General features: G+C 39.9%; 1 protein-coding gene across 4 annotated transcripts in view; it reads right to left on the bottom strand.

Annotated features, from left to right (window-relative positions):
* The window catches only part of GPATCH2L (G-patch domain containing 2 like), a 187,271-nt gene that overhangs the window by 143,017 nt on the left and 31,318 nt on the right, over positions 1-12,936 (bottom strand). The window contains exon 10 of one of the 4 annotated variants that reach the window (XM_042865040.1): positions 4,777-11,711. The exons of 2 other annotated variants lie outside the window; for them this stretch is intronic. In XM_042865040.1, the coding sequence (XP_042720974.1) occupies positions 11,515-11,711 (197 nt within the window). In that variant the 3' untranslated portion in view covers positions 4,777-11,514. Of the gene's footprint in view, positions 1-4,776; positions 11,712-12,936 lie in introns of those variants that run through there. One more of the 4 variants, XM_042865212.1, reaches the window with a different exon arrangement.

Raw genomic sequence — 12,936 nt, 5'->3', positions numbered from 1 at the left:
TTTGCCCTTGTTCTGACTCTTTCCTGATCCTCCCATCAGGTGACAATTTGAATTTTAAAGCCATTTACACTCCAAAAGGGGCATAATCAGATTTTTATCCCATACTTTTCTGATGTGACTTTTTTATTATGACATCAAGTACTGACCCATAATAAGGATCTAAATGCCTGGTTTAATATCTATTACCAGTATATGCAGATGCATATAAAATTATAGTATCACCACATAACTACACATTAACCTCTTGAGCTCCATGACAGACAAACTCTCCAGGGAACACTGTATTCCAATTTTCATTTACCAGCAGTTGCTCAGTGACAAGCAGTAGAAGTTGTACTCATCTGCACCCCAAAACTCAAAGTACTTGCAGAATGACAGGGAATACTCACGTTCTGAATATACTAGGTCTGCTGCTTCCAGTTCCCAGCTTTTTCTGATAAGCATTTGATACTTTCCCATGAGCAAATGCCACAGTTGCATTTAAATGTGTATACACAAGTAGGTTGTAGCTTACCCAAAAACAATTTCCAGGTGTCAGCAGAGTTGTGTCTGAGCCACATGGTAGCCACAATTATTGCTTTAGAAGAGAAGGAATAGGTTGTACAACATCCTATCATGTGCCACCTTAAATGCTTCTGTAGCACAAAATATGCACTTTTGTTCAGGAAGAGCCCATTTAGCACAGGCGTATAGGTGCAGTGTGTAAGCAAGGGATAACGTGGTCCACAATGCTTTATAGCAATGATACGGATACAAGTGCAGCTACCTGCCCCATCTCAAGATGTTTTTTGTGGAAATTCAAACATTCTGATTTCTGTGTTTCAGGTCCATTGCATCTGTTTACATCAGAAATTGGGAATTCAGCTGCAAATAGAGCCTGTTAACCAGATCTGACACAAGAATTCTAATAAACATTGGAGAAAGGTGGAGATTTTTTTGGTTTAAGTTTTAAGAAAAAGAAGAAGGAAAAGTGCTAATTTCTTAACAAGATTTAAACCTGAGATTCAAAGGAGAAAACAGAACAAAATACAGGACAGGCAAAAATCAACAGTTCTTAATGCCTTTCTCCTTCCGATACAGTTCAGATTATTCACTCTGGTTCCAAAGATGACCTTAGGGCAAAAACACACAACAAAACTTCTGAGATGTCACTTTCTACTGACCTGGGCACTGACAGGCAACTCCTTAAATAACAGTTGGTTTTCTGCACTGTATAGTCATTGCTTTGGAATTTAGGGAAGAGAATCAGAGAGTAACACTTGAAATGTCCATGCAAGACATTAGCTAACAGTCATATTGGCCTGTGGTGTTCAGGTAAAAATATATGAAGTGTAACTGCTCAAGACCAAGTTTTCACCTACCTATTGTTCTTTCTCAAGTTGTAGCAGATTAGCTACTTCACAGCAGATCTTCTGCCATACTATGCATTTGGTCTGCTCTTCCTTTTTCAACTCCTTTGAAGTCCAGGACCCAGAGAGAAAGCATATTTTTGGAAGCTAAAATATCCTGTGAAGAAATCCCAACACAAAGGGAATACATACCAACAACCCCTAGTGTAAAAATAAATTTTATAGTTGTATATATACATACATACACATGTGTATCTGGATACATATAGAAATATTCAAAATTGAAGAAACGAACTGTTATCCTAATTCATCCTTTTGTGCATAACATTACAATGTTAATTCAAATGATCAAACAGTTTATTTTTAATCAGAATCCAGCTTCACAGAGCACCAAACACAAACCTCTGGGGAGAGGAAGGTCAAGAACTGGATGAGATGGGATCTTACTCGTTTACTGCTAAAGGCAGAAAAACCAAAGCAGGAGACTGTCAAAACAAAGCTATTGTGATGAATGCAAGAGACCAACAGCCTTGAAGATATGCTTGCCTGTTGCCATCTCTATGATGCCTGATCTCTATGATGCCATCTCTATGGTGCACTTGTATTCCTGTACATTTTCATGAGGTGTATATTCTCTGAGGTGCAAAAGTATGAAACAAAAAACAGAGAGACTCCAGCAATGAGCACAGGGCTCCTCACCTCACCGGTATGTTGTGACTGAATTTGCAGAATCTCTGGGCACTCACAGCTGTCACAAAAGTTAGAAAAAATTATTGGAATTTCCAAAATCTACCAGTTCATTGGTAGCACATCCTGGGCCTCCCAAATTCAGAGACAATTCCTAATTATTGTTTAGATCTCGACGACTGAAACTCTTCTGTAAAATAAGGGTGACAATAATATCCAAATTTCTAGTGCATAAATAAATCCATTAACATTTTATATTACCATAGCAGGAGGCACCCTGAAGACACTAACAAGGAAATTACTTCTTCCCTCTTCAGAGTACAGTCTGGATGCTGTGCAATGAATACAGCCTGAAGTGTCTAAATGAAGTAAAAACAAACCCATGCAGCTGTACGCTGAGTGAACCTAAGCTCTCCCACACTGATCGAGGCAGGAACCCAATGTGAAAGGGAAGAACCCCAACTTTTGCTACTGCTTGACTACACTGTACTGTGCATGCAGAAGGGCTGGCTGTACTAATTAGAGCAACAAAGTCCACCTGAATTATAACCTGGTTTGCCAACATGTGCAAGCATGAATCATTTTTCTTTTCTTCTTTCCCTTGTTAAAGAATACACTTGCTTAAATATCTAAACAAATGGAAACCCAGGAAGTTGATGTCTGGAGTCATGCAGCACTCCTACTGATGTGGTAAGGAGAACGGCCACCGGTTCCAGGGTAGCTCCATGGCAGCCCCTGTGCTGGCTGAGTGCAGAGCAGGGGCAGTCCCATGGATCCTGGAAATCTGCTCCACTACTCCACATTCCTACTCCCTGTTGTGTCCACAATATCCAAAAGAAGTAGAAAAGTAGAAAAGGTGCACAAAAGCCCCTCTGGAAGCTCACTTTCTTAGGCTCTTTTGTGGAGACACCGGATAGTCAAGAAAGGAACCACAGAATTTCTTTCATTCTCCACACAGCATTCAGCATTAAGAGAATCTTCATCTTTGGCTTTCTGAAAACAGGAATACAGGTGTCCCCAGGGACAGGGGGAGACTGAGTGAAGTCCACATGTTTGCAAAGCATAGAGTGAAGCATGATGAAGAAAACTCCTAAGGCAATGTTGGTGAACCTTTTATGAAGGTCTCCAGCTCTTCAAATATGATGCTATTTTAAGGGTGTTTTATACATTCCATGTGTTTTTGTCTTCCTAAGGGCAGACCCCCTGTCTAAAATGTGCATAAGCTCTCCTCTTGTTCTCATCCTCAGATATCTCCCTGTTGTTCCCTCACCTGGATTGAATGAAATGAATGTCATTTAGCAGTCTGAAATTCTATTTCTCTTCAATAAAAAGCAACTACCAAGTATCCACCTTTACTGGAAAACTGCTTGACTTTAGTAGAGAACAAATCTTGCACTCCCAAATTTGAAATATCATTTATATAGGTGAGAAATCTCCATAAGTACATAGTTAGTCTACTTGTATTCCTGTGTATTTTCATGAAGTGTAAATTCTCTGAGGTGCAAAAGTATGAAACAAGCATGATCTGAAAAATACCAGTAGTAGAATAAAGCCACCACTTCGATAGGACCCAACAGCCAGCCCTGCTACTGAAGTTACCAGCAACCCTTCAAATAAGAAGTTATTGCCCCATGCCTGCAAAACCAAGGGAGTGACAAAAGAAAAAAACAAAAAACAAAAAGTCAGCTTAAACAAAAAAAAAAAAAAAGAGTTAAGAAATGCCCCAATTATCAAATGAAATATTTATTACTAAGAAACAAATGCAGATAGGTGGAAGACTGAAGCTGCTCTTAACTAACTGTGAATATCTGACTACATTTTGATTATTACCCACAGCTGATCATGTTTGCTGAACTGGGGTGCTTCTCCTAAGAAATTCTATTCTTAAGAGCTCTTTTCTCCTTCCTCCCAGCAAAAATCAGCACATTTCACCAGAAACACTTCTCAGTTCTCACAGGTGCAGCTTGAAGGCGAGAGAGGAAAATCACCAGCTTTACAAACTGGAAAACAAATCAAATAAACAACAAACAACCCACATGTAAGATTAAGAATTGGAAGTGGCTTCCAACGGATCTTGACCATTGTTTTAAAAATGTACCATCAGCTTGGGTTCCTGGGAACAGTTAATGTAGAAGGAGCTCTGTTTCATTCATTGCACAAGCATGCAAGCTATCAATTTAGGGACACAAATGCATGCATGAGAAAATTCAACGTCCACTGCTAATTTGATCTTTGAAGCTGCTGCTATTACTGGAAAATACAATGATGTAAATCAGTCTTAAAAGGATGCTACTTTTGGCAAAATGAATATATATCCATTAAAATATCAGTTGAGACTGACCACTCATTTAAATGAAATCTTTTTTTGGGACTTGGCAAATCCAAAGTGGTGACTTGGAAGTGAAAGGATACTTAAGAAACTCTGGAATCATTTCAAGCTCCAAACAGGGAGCATCACCATTGCCTAGACATGACATCATGGCTCATTAGGAAACAAACAAAAATTACTGAGCAAAGAATGGACATGATGAGTTACCTCAAATCTTCACCCAAGCTTGCAATTCAAAGGAAAAAAATGCAATTCCTACAGACTCTCAGGTTGCTGTTTGTATTCAAGGTATTTAAGGAAACAGATGAGGAAGCAAAAAGATTATGAACCATGCCAATTCTGTAAATCTACTTGGATATCACTGAACCTTTTTCCACCTCTCAGCTCACTTTGTATCAGATACAACAAATCTTTCATATATTGATTTATTTCCAGTTTCTATAATCAGAACAGAGATTCTGCAAGTCCCTTTTTCAGATAATACATCTTAAAGACAAAAGAATACAAACAATCTTATTTACATTTCCCCCAAAACAGACTCCTAAGAATGCAGAATCCAATACTTATTAAACAGTTAAATGTTGTGACCGCATAAAACAGTTTTGACATATACTATGTGGCTCTTTAGAGTACAGCTGTTTGTGAACCTCTGAGTAAGTCTGGGACAGAAGGAAGCCACAATGAAAGTGATGGTGCTATGGCAAACTGTCTGATGTTGCCAGACTTGAAAGAAAATTCAAAGGCTTCACCAGTGTGTGGGGGCTCTCAGGTCAGGCCAGAGCCTGCACTCCTCAAGTCACTGCACTCTCACATAGAATTCTGGCCAACAACAAAAAAATGCTAGCATGAGACATTAACATTACGTCCCCAAGACTTGGGATGTGAATCATATAATCATAGAACAGTGTGGGTTGGAAAGGACCTTAAACATGTAAGCAACAACTCAAATGCGGCACTGTGCTATCATTGGAACATTACGTTTATTTTGGAAAAGTGATAGTGTGAAGTATTTTAAAGTTGCACTCTCTCTACAAGGTCACTGCTCCCTACCATTATAGAATATATTTCCAGAAAATTGTTTCTTGCAGAAGCACCGTCTTCTCTCAGATAAGTGAGGCACGGCTCCTCCATGAGAAGAACCCTTCCATCTTGGTCTTTTAGTATGATAAAGTTACCAGCCATCACAGAAGGAAACCAAACAGACTAAGCTTTGAAGTATTCTGAATTACAAGAACTTTTTATCCAACACTGCACAGTAATACAGCTAAAGGAAACACAGTGCATTTTGGAATTGAAAAAAATGGGTATTATTCTTACTTTATAGGAGCCCATGTGTTGAAAAGCAAAACTTCAGATTCAGGGTCAGCTGACTGAATATTTTATTGCAGTTATGGCACTGTTTGGGCAGCAAGGACTATGATATTTGGCTATACAAATATATGAAGCATGAATAGCAACAGGGAAGCAAGATTTCCTACTTCTGTAAAGAATACACTAGAACACAAGGCAGATTAATGTGGAATACTGGAGATGTTCATGGAGGAAAGGAACTAACAGGCTGAATGACAAGTTTTATACTGTGAGAATTACATGGGTTAATGGATTAATCAGCACTTGCTGACTGTCAACAGATAGTTGTACACAACAAAGAAGCTAGTTGTAAAGGAAGAATAGGAGTCTTCAACCTTGCTGAAAAAAGCATAACAAGAAAAAGTGTCAGGCTGTTGATACTTAGAGAAAAGCACTATTCCAAGAGAAGATGCAATTTCCTAACTGAGGGGACAATTAATAAGAAAAATGACTACCAAGGAAAATGATCTAATCCTTGAAGTTTCTGAAGTCAGATTACACGTCCCTCCAAAATTATAATTAAACTCAGTTGCAGGAAAAGTACTATAGCTAAAAGGTTCACAGAAGTTTTCTTCAGTCTTGAAAAACCTTTATATTTTTTGAGACCAGACACTGGGGCTAACAGAATGTAAAAGGGACATATCACCATACAACTCATTTGTTTTTAAGTAACCTGTATGCATACAAATTTGGCACTGTGAGGAACAGAATACCAAGCGAGGCAGACCTCTGACCTGACCTAGTGCTGCTTCTCTCTTCATCCCAATTTCTTCAGAGATTACAATTAAATTAGAACAGCTCTGCAAAACCTCATGGTCATAATATGATCACACTCACAACACTGGCAGCTCTGCTTTAAAGACACTGAATGTACCGGATCACACGTGCAGGGGTAAGCAATACTTTTTTGTGATTATTGTTTGCAGGTATATATATTTTGCATCTTTCTTTGATATAACAGAATGTATCAGTCTATCTTCCAATTTTACCAGTTCTCTGAGTTGGTACAAGAAGTCTCCTTTCCAGGTATTCCAGCTGAATATCAACACACTGAAATCACACTAACAGCCACGTCTGCACTTGAGATGGAATTCCACCCTCATCAAAGCTGGGAAGCACATTTTGTCTCCACAAGTTGGTATGTCACCTGACTGCAGGCTAGACATGCATGGGTGTCCAGTGACGGTTCAGTCTCATATGCCTGTGACACAGTTCACTTCCTTAAAGAACAAGATGCTTTGGTGTAGTTAAGATTCTCTGTTCTCTCTCTGTGCTGAATTCTATTCTTGTACTGGGTAAATATTAATGGCCTCTGATAATTTTGCTTTCTTTATAGCAAGTAGTCCCTTATGTTTTTTGCCCTAAGCAGCAGCATCATATTTTTCCTGTATTTTGTAGTACAAAACCAGAATGCCTCAATGCAAACACGAACAGGATTAGAACGCAGGAGACAAAGACACAACAAGACAGTACCAAAGTGATAACAGAAATTCATTCTCCCTTGATGGTCTCCTATCCAGGGCTGTTAAATCACATTTTTTGAACAAATGACACGTATCGGGTTTACTTTTGCTTCACTGAGATGCTCTCTGGCTAAGAAACTGTTCCTGAAGACATCAAAGCAAAGTCCTTATCTGCTTGACATAATTCCTTCTCAATTTCCAGTCACATACATCATGGCATCTTCTTTCTTCAGTACAGAAGGCAATTACAATAAAGAAGATTCTCAACGACTGTTCTTCACCAATTTCCTTCTCATTCTCTGCCCACTGAGCAGCTGACTGCAACATCCACCAAGTAACAGAGCGAGCTTCTACAGTTTGAAGGGCAGCACTAAGCACCTCAATATCATTATTCAGGAACGCTAGCAAGACACACCTCTGCATAGTACAATCATGAAGCTAATTTATCATTCAGTAGCACGAGTCCCAGCCTCCTAGGAGTTTCTCTCCAACTACTGTTTTCCTGCCTCCTTCACTCTTCACTGTACCTTACCTTAAAATCATAAATTCATTCTTTAATTTGCGCCCCCCCCCCCCCCCCGTATCTACCAAACTGGAACGTAAGCCTCACAAAAGCTCACTGGGCTACAAGAAATGTGCAAAGAATAACTACCGAATGTTCTCCTCCCAGCTCTGGCTTTCTCTTCCACTACATATAAACGTTCTTGTACATAAATAAAGCCCTCTTTGCGTAAGAATGTCATTATGAGCTGGTCTTTATCACTTTGCAAACCTGTAGCAATTGCATGACGTTCCCAATAACAGACGCAGGAAGGAGAATACATTATGCCGCTTTATAGAAATGCAACGAGGAGGAAATGGGATTGATAGGCTAGTCAGCCTTACCTCTGCCCCTCCTAGGTTTATTGAGCAAGTTCTGCAAGCCATTTCCAAGCTTCAAAGGACAAGAAGGTGGCTAGGAGAGGCAGTCAGATTTATGAGGTACGAATTTGACTGCCTTCTAGAATGAAATGCCAGTGGAGGGCAGTGAATGCTGCTTACTTTGATTTCAGCAAACCTCTTGATGCAGTTTCTCACAGCATCATTATAAGCTGTACTGGGGAGCTCTGCGTGCAGCCCAGTGAGGTTGGTGAGAAACTGGTTGACCTGTCAAGCTCAAGGAATGACCAATGGTTTGAAATCTACCTGGTAGCAAGGTATGAAAAGTGTGCCTCAGAAGACAATACTGGGATTGATGCTATTCTGTGTTTTCATGAGTGATGCGGAGAAAGAGACAGAACAAACTCTCAACAATAACAGAAGAACAGACATACTGGAGAGAGTTGCTGACATGCAAGAGGTACCACCCAGAGGGACCTTGACAGACTGAACGAGTAAGCAGACAAAAACCTCCTGAATCTCACCCAAAGGCAGCTAGAGATTCTTGCATCTGGGACAGACTAGCCCTATATAAGACACTGGCTGAACATCAACTAGAGAGGAAGACAGATCTGGAAATAAGTGGGGAGTCCTGGTGGACAAGAAATGGAATACAAGTGAGTATTGCAAAACAACACAACTACTTCATTCATCAAAGAATGCTGCAAATATTGAAATCTGAATCAAGCTACTGAAGTATGACGATGAATTTAGATAAACCCTGGAGTAATAAGATGGAACATGACATGTGATTCATTTAGGTTGTCTGCCAGTCAGGAGAATCAAATTTGATCAAGAGCCTGATTGACCTACAAATGGAGTCTAACACAGAAATACTGAAGAGAGGGCAGCTGCAGGAATTTGAGTCTCCCCTCACTTTCAGGAAGTTGCAGTGGCAGGAAACACTATTTATCAAGACAAGGCCTGCTACGGTTGCTCTTCAGTAGTGCCACAGGTACATTCAAACTTTAAAGGCAAGTAAGACCTCCTAGGGAGCTTACAGTCTAAGCAAGGGCTTAACAAGATGAACAGCACTACTGACCTCAATAGGAAAATCTGATAATTTATCTTGCAGCGCCCCCAGAGAAAAATCATGTCAAGTCTGGTGTCTCTCCCAAGAGTGAGAGAAAGGCCATTAATTCCCTAAAACCTCACAACAACTTTCATAAAAGTTTTAAAATTGTCTTTAGATTACAGAAAAAGCAGAACTACTCCAAACAATCCTCAGAATATATCATACAATATCAGAATTGTTTTAAAAAGGGGGAGCACAAAAGGCCACCAATTAAAATTTCAACTAAATTGAAACAGAAGTGCATCTGTTGAACAGACTCAAATCAAGTGAAGTTTTAGAAGATCCTTCTTGAGATAAAAGCGTCTGAATTGCACAAATGCTCTTTTAGGGAGACTCCTTGTCACTGAAACTGGCTGCAGGTTAGGTTACGAGGTTCCCAAAACTAAAATTTATCTGCACACTGTCATAAGAAGGTGCTCACCCTTGCCTTGAACATGCTCACAAGTCCTAGGCAGACAAGACACTACTTTTCAGTTCCAGACTATAGACCTCTCCCACTAACCCCCAAGCACCACTGAACCAAGCGCTTGAAGTACAAAATAAGACAATCCAGTAACTTTAAAACAGGAATACTCCTCTCTCCACAAAACCCCCACAGCCTGTCTCATAATCTGAACTGACCCCTGTACTCCTTTAGCAAGATAAAAGGGCTTTTCTTGATTTATATAGTTCTAAAATGTACCGCTAACAACAACAAAAAAAAACGTTTTGAGAGGGATTTGCATGGACAGATCTGACAGTTTGCTTGGGCTGCGAAACATAAATCCAATTTGGATCTCTCCCCAGGAATAAGCAGGTATTAGGGGATCAGAGATAGGCAGGATGTCTGTAATATAACTGTATTTGTCAATCTGTATTTAGACTGAGCCATTCCATTTTTGTTTTGTATACGTTATGACCATTTAACATTTTAATACATAATTAAATATAAAATACCACCATATAGCCTTGCTATCAAATCTGTCCCTCAGCTACTCATTTATAAAACAGAGGTAAACACGGCAAAATAATTAAAACCACTGCAAAAACAGTAAAAACAGTTCCAGGTGAACTTCCACATTCAAAATGAATTTTAGAAGCTTTAACAGTCCTGTCTGAAAGCTCCACCCAGTGAGGAAAGTAAAAACAACGGTATGCATACAAATATATCCTATTGTTAAAAGACTTGAGAACCCGTGAGGTCACCGGTCCCTTGATACATCCTATACAGGTATATATTTTAAAAATGAACTCCAAAATATGCTGCAAATGGAATAATTGAAGTGTAATATGATACGGAATACAAAAAAAGTAGGGAGAAATCACTACCCATATATACTGCAACATAAAAGGTAACTGAGTATGAAGTGCAAGCCTTATGTAGAGAACAGAATCTCTTCTGTGTATGCTGCAGAGTAAAGTACAATCATCAGCAGGTGGAGACACTTCCAACAGATAGAGCAGACAATACTTTCTGAAGGGAGCGAGAACATGAGACAGCTGTGGTCTGAACAAGGCCAAAAGTGCTCTGAATAGAAGTGATTCTTTGTTTTTTCATTCAGCTATCTGTTAACTTCAGTTGAAAACGTGCTGGGAAATGCTGACAATCACTTTTGAAGTTAAACACTAAGAAACAGAAGTTTGGTTTATCCTCTAACATACGTCAAGTGTGTTGGAGGTCCAAGTTCCTTTCCATGACATCAGTTTGCACATTTATGTCCAACTGGTTCTCCCAAATCCTTGTCCAGGAAATTTAGGAAAGAACATGCAATACACAAGCAAGACAGAAGACATTCAGAAAGAGAGAAGGAAAAGGTCAAAGGGACCACGCTGCCAGTGGGCCAATGGCAATTTCTGAATTGACATGCACTGTACTCGTTTCATTAGAAGGAACATGGTTCAAGTTCATACACACAGCCTGAAACATTCCGCAAACACAGAATTCTGCTTACGTATTTCAACTTGTTATCACTCTCATTACCCAGCCAAGAAATCCTCCTGGCCTGGAAGAAATCAGGGGATGACATCTGCCTCCTTCAGTAGCAGTGGGAACTTTCACCCAGAAAATGCCAAATGCAGCAAACAAGCACCGAGTGCACAAAGATCCAAGATCTGAAACCCAAAAGATTCTGTACACAATCCATATGAATGAGTTGGCATCAGGTAAGGAGATGAACGCATAATAAATACAGCAATAGCAGGAACATTTTAAACAGTCACTGCAGTCCCAACGCTCGTTACCTGTTTTTAAACACAGATTCTGCCTGGATAATGGCGCACATCACGCACCAATACTGAGGATATCTCTACTGCCAAACAAGGTGTTTGGTGGAGAGTCAGACACGTCCAAAATCCAGCACGCTTTTACAGCTGCAATGCTTCCTTTTGGCTGTATCCAGGGCTCTTCTCTGGCGGCATTTTAAAAAAGTTAGCGGAGGCAGCAATTGTGGCTTTCTCAGCTGCTGGTATTTTCCCTGTCCACTCAGGGTTCTGGGACCTCAGGGATGGTGGTGTTGCTGGTAGGTCTGACTCTGCAGCATCCACGTGCACAGATAAAGTTGCTGGAATATAAAATTGCAGAAAAGGGGGAACAGACAGGAGAGTAGGAAAAGGAAATAAAAAATGTTAGAACGAGAGACTTCATGGCAAGCTCCTCATATACTTCAGTACTTATATATATATGAGGGTTTCATTTATTGAGTTCCTGCAAGTTCTGCTCCCTGCAAGTTCTTTGACGTATAAATACTTGATGGCATTAGCATCGTGGCCCTGATGATTTCCACATTCTGAACTTTCAGTTCCATTAGTCAAAGTTCCTACTGAAAAATCGGGAATTTCAAAGTCTCTGAAACATCGGCCATTGCCAGATTGCAAAGCTCAGAGAAGAAAACAGAGCTCACTGGTACTGACAATACCATGAACTTCCACATATATTCAACATGGTAAATCAATTTACTAGAGCAAGAAGCTGCCTGCTATGCTAGGCTGGAATCCATTCTCATTTTCTCAACACGATCACTGGTTCAAAATGGAACAAGATACAACTAGCAGAAATGATTCGCAGATCCACAGCTCAACTGAACTGTAACCCAAATTTCTAGAATGATTATAAGAAACCTGGAGATGTGACAGTTTACTTCCATTCCCAGCATTCTGAATCGCAAGCAGAACAGAGGAAGATAAAAACAAGAAATTGTCAGAAGAGTCTTTTGGGCAACCACAGGTTTTTCTGAACAAGCAACTGCTTCAGTACCCAACACATTTTTGCCTTGTATTCTCCCAACAGATAATAACTGCTCGTGTACTTTCATTACAAGCTGATTCTGCTGCTCTGTAGTGGATGAACGATAAAAAAAAGGCCACAGCAAGCCTCAACTAGAACACTGACTGCTTTGAAGTTTACATAAAAAGCCAGTATCAGTGGCTGAGGTTAGCAGTTAATGCACTTGGTAGACCTTGGAACCCAACAGTCTTGGTCATCTAAAACAGTGAGTCATTCATGCATCTACAACAGCACAGCTGATAACACTACATAGCATGTTTTACTTTGAGCCTATTGATCTTCACCTGGAGGCAAGAGGAAATATGCAGAAAGAAACAGTAACAAAACAAGTGAAAAATCCTTAAATATTAATTACCACCAAAACTACACAAAGGACACTCACTAGCTGTCTCCCCACCTTTGGCTCCTCGTTATGAGGTACCATCACACTGTAAGTGGATGTATTAGCATTAGCAAGAAACTGAGCAGCAAGAGTCACTAACCTGCTGCTACTCAGACTGTTC

This window comes from Lagopus leucura, unplaced genomic scaffold, assembly GCF_019238085.1.
Source record: "Lagopus leucura isolate 7727_CA_CO unplaced genomic scaffold, USGS_WTPT01 Super-Scaffold_1, whole genome shotgun sequence".
In the NCBI taxonomy this organism is placed as follows: domain Eukaryota; kingdom Metazoa; phylum Chordata; class Aves; order Galliformes; family Phasianidae; genus Lagopus; species Lagopus leucura.
The sequence above is the reverse complement of the archived record's forward strand: the minus strand, read 5'-3'. Positions and strand labels throughout refer to the sequence as shown.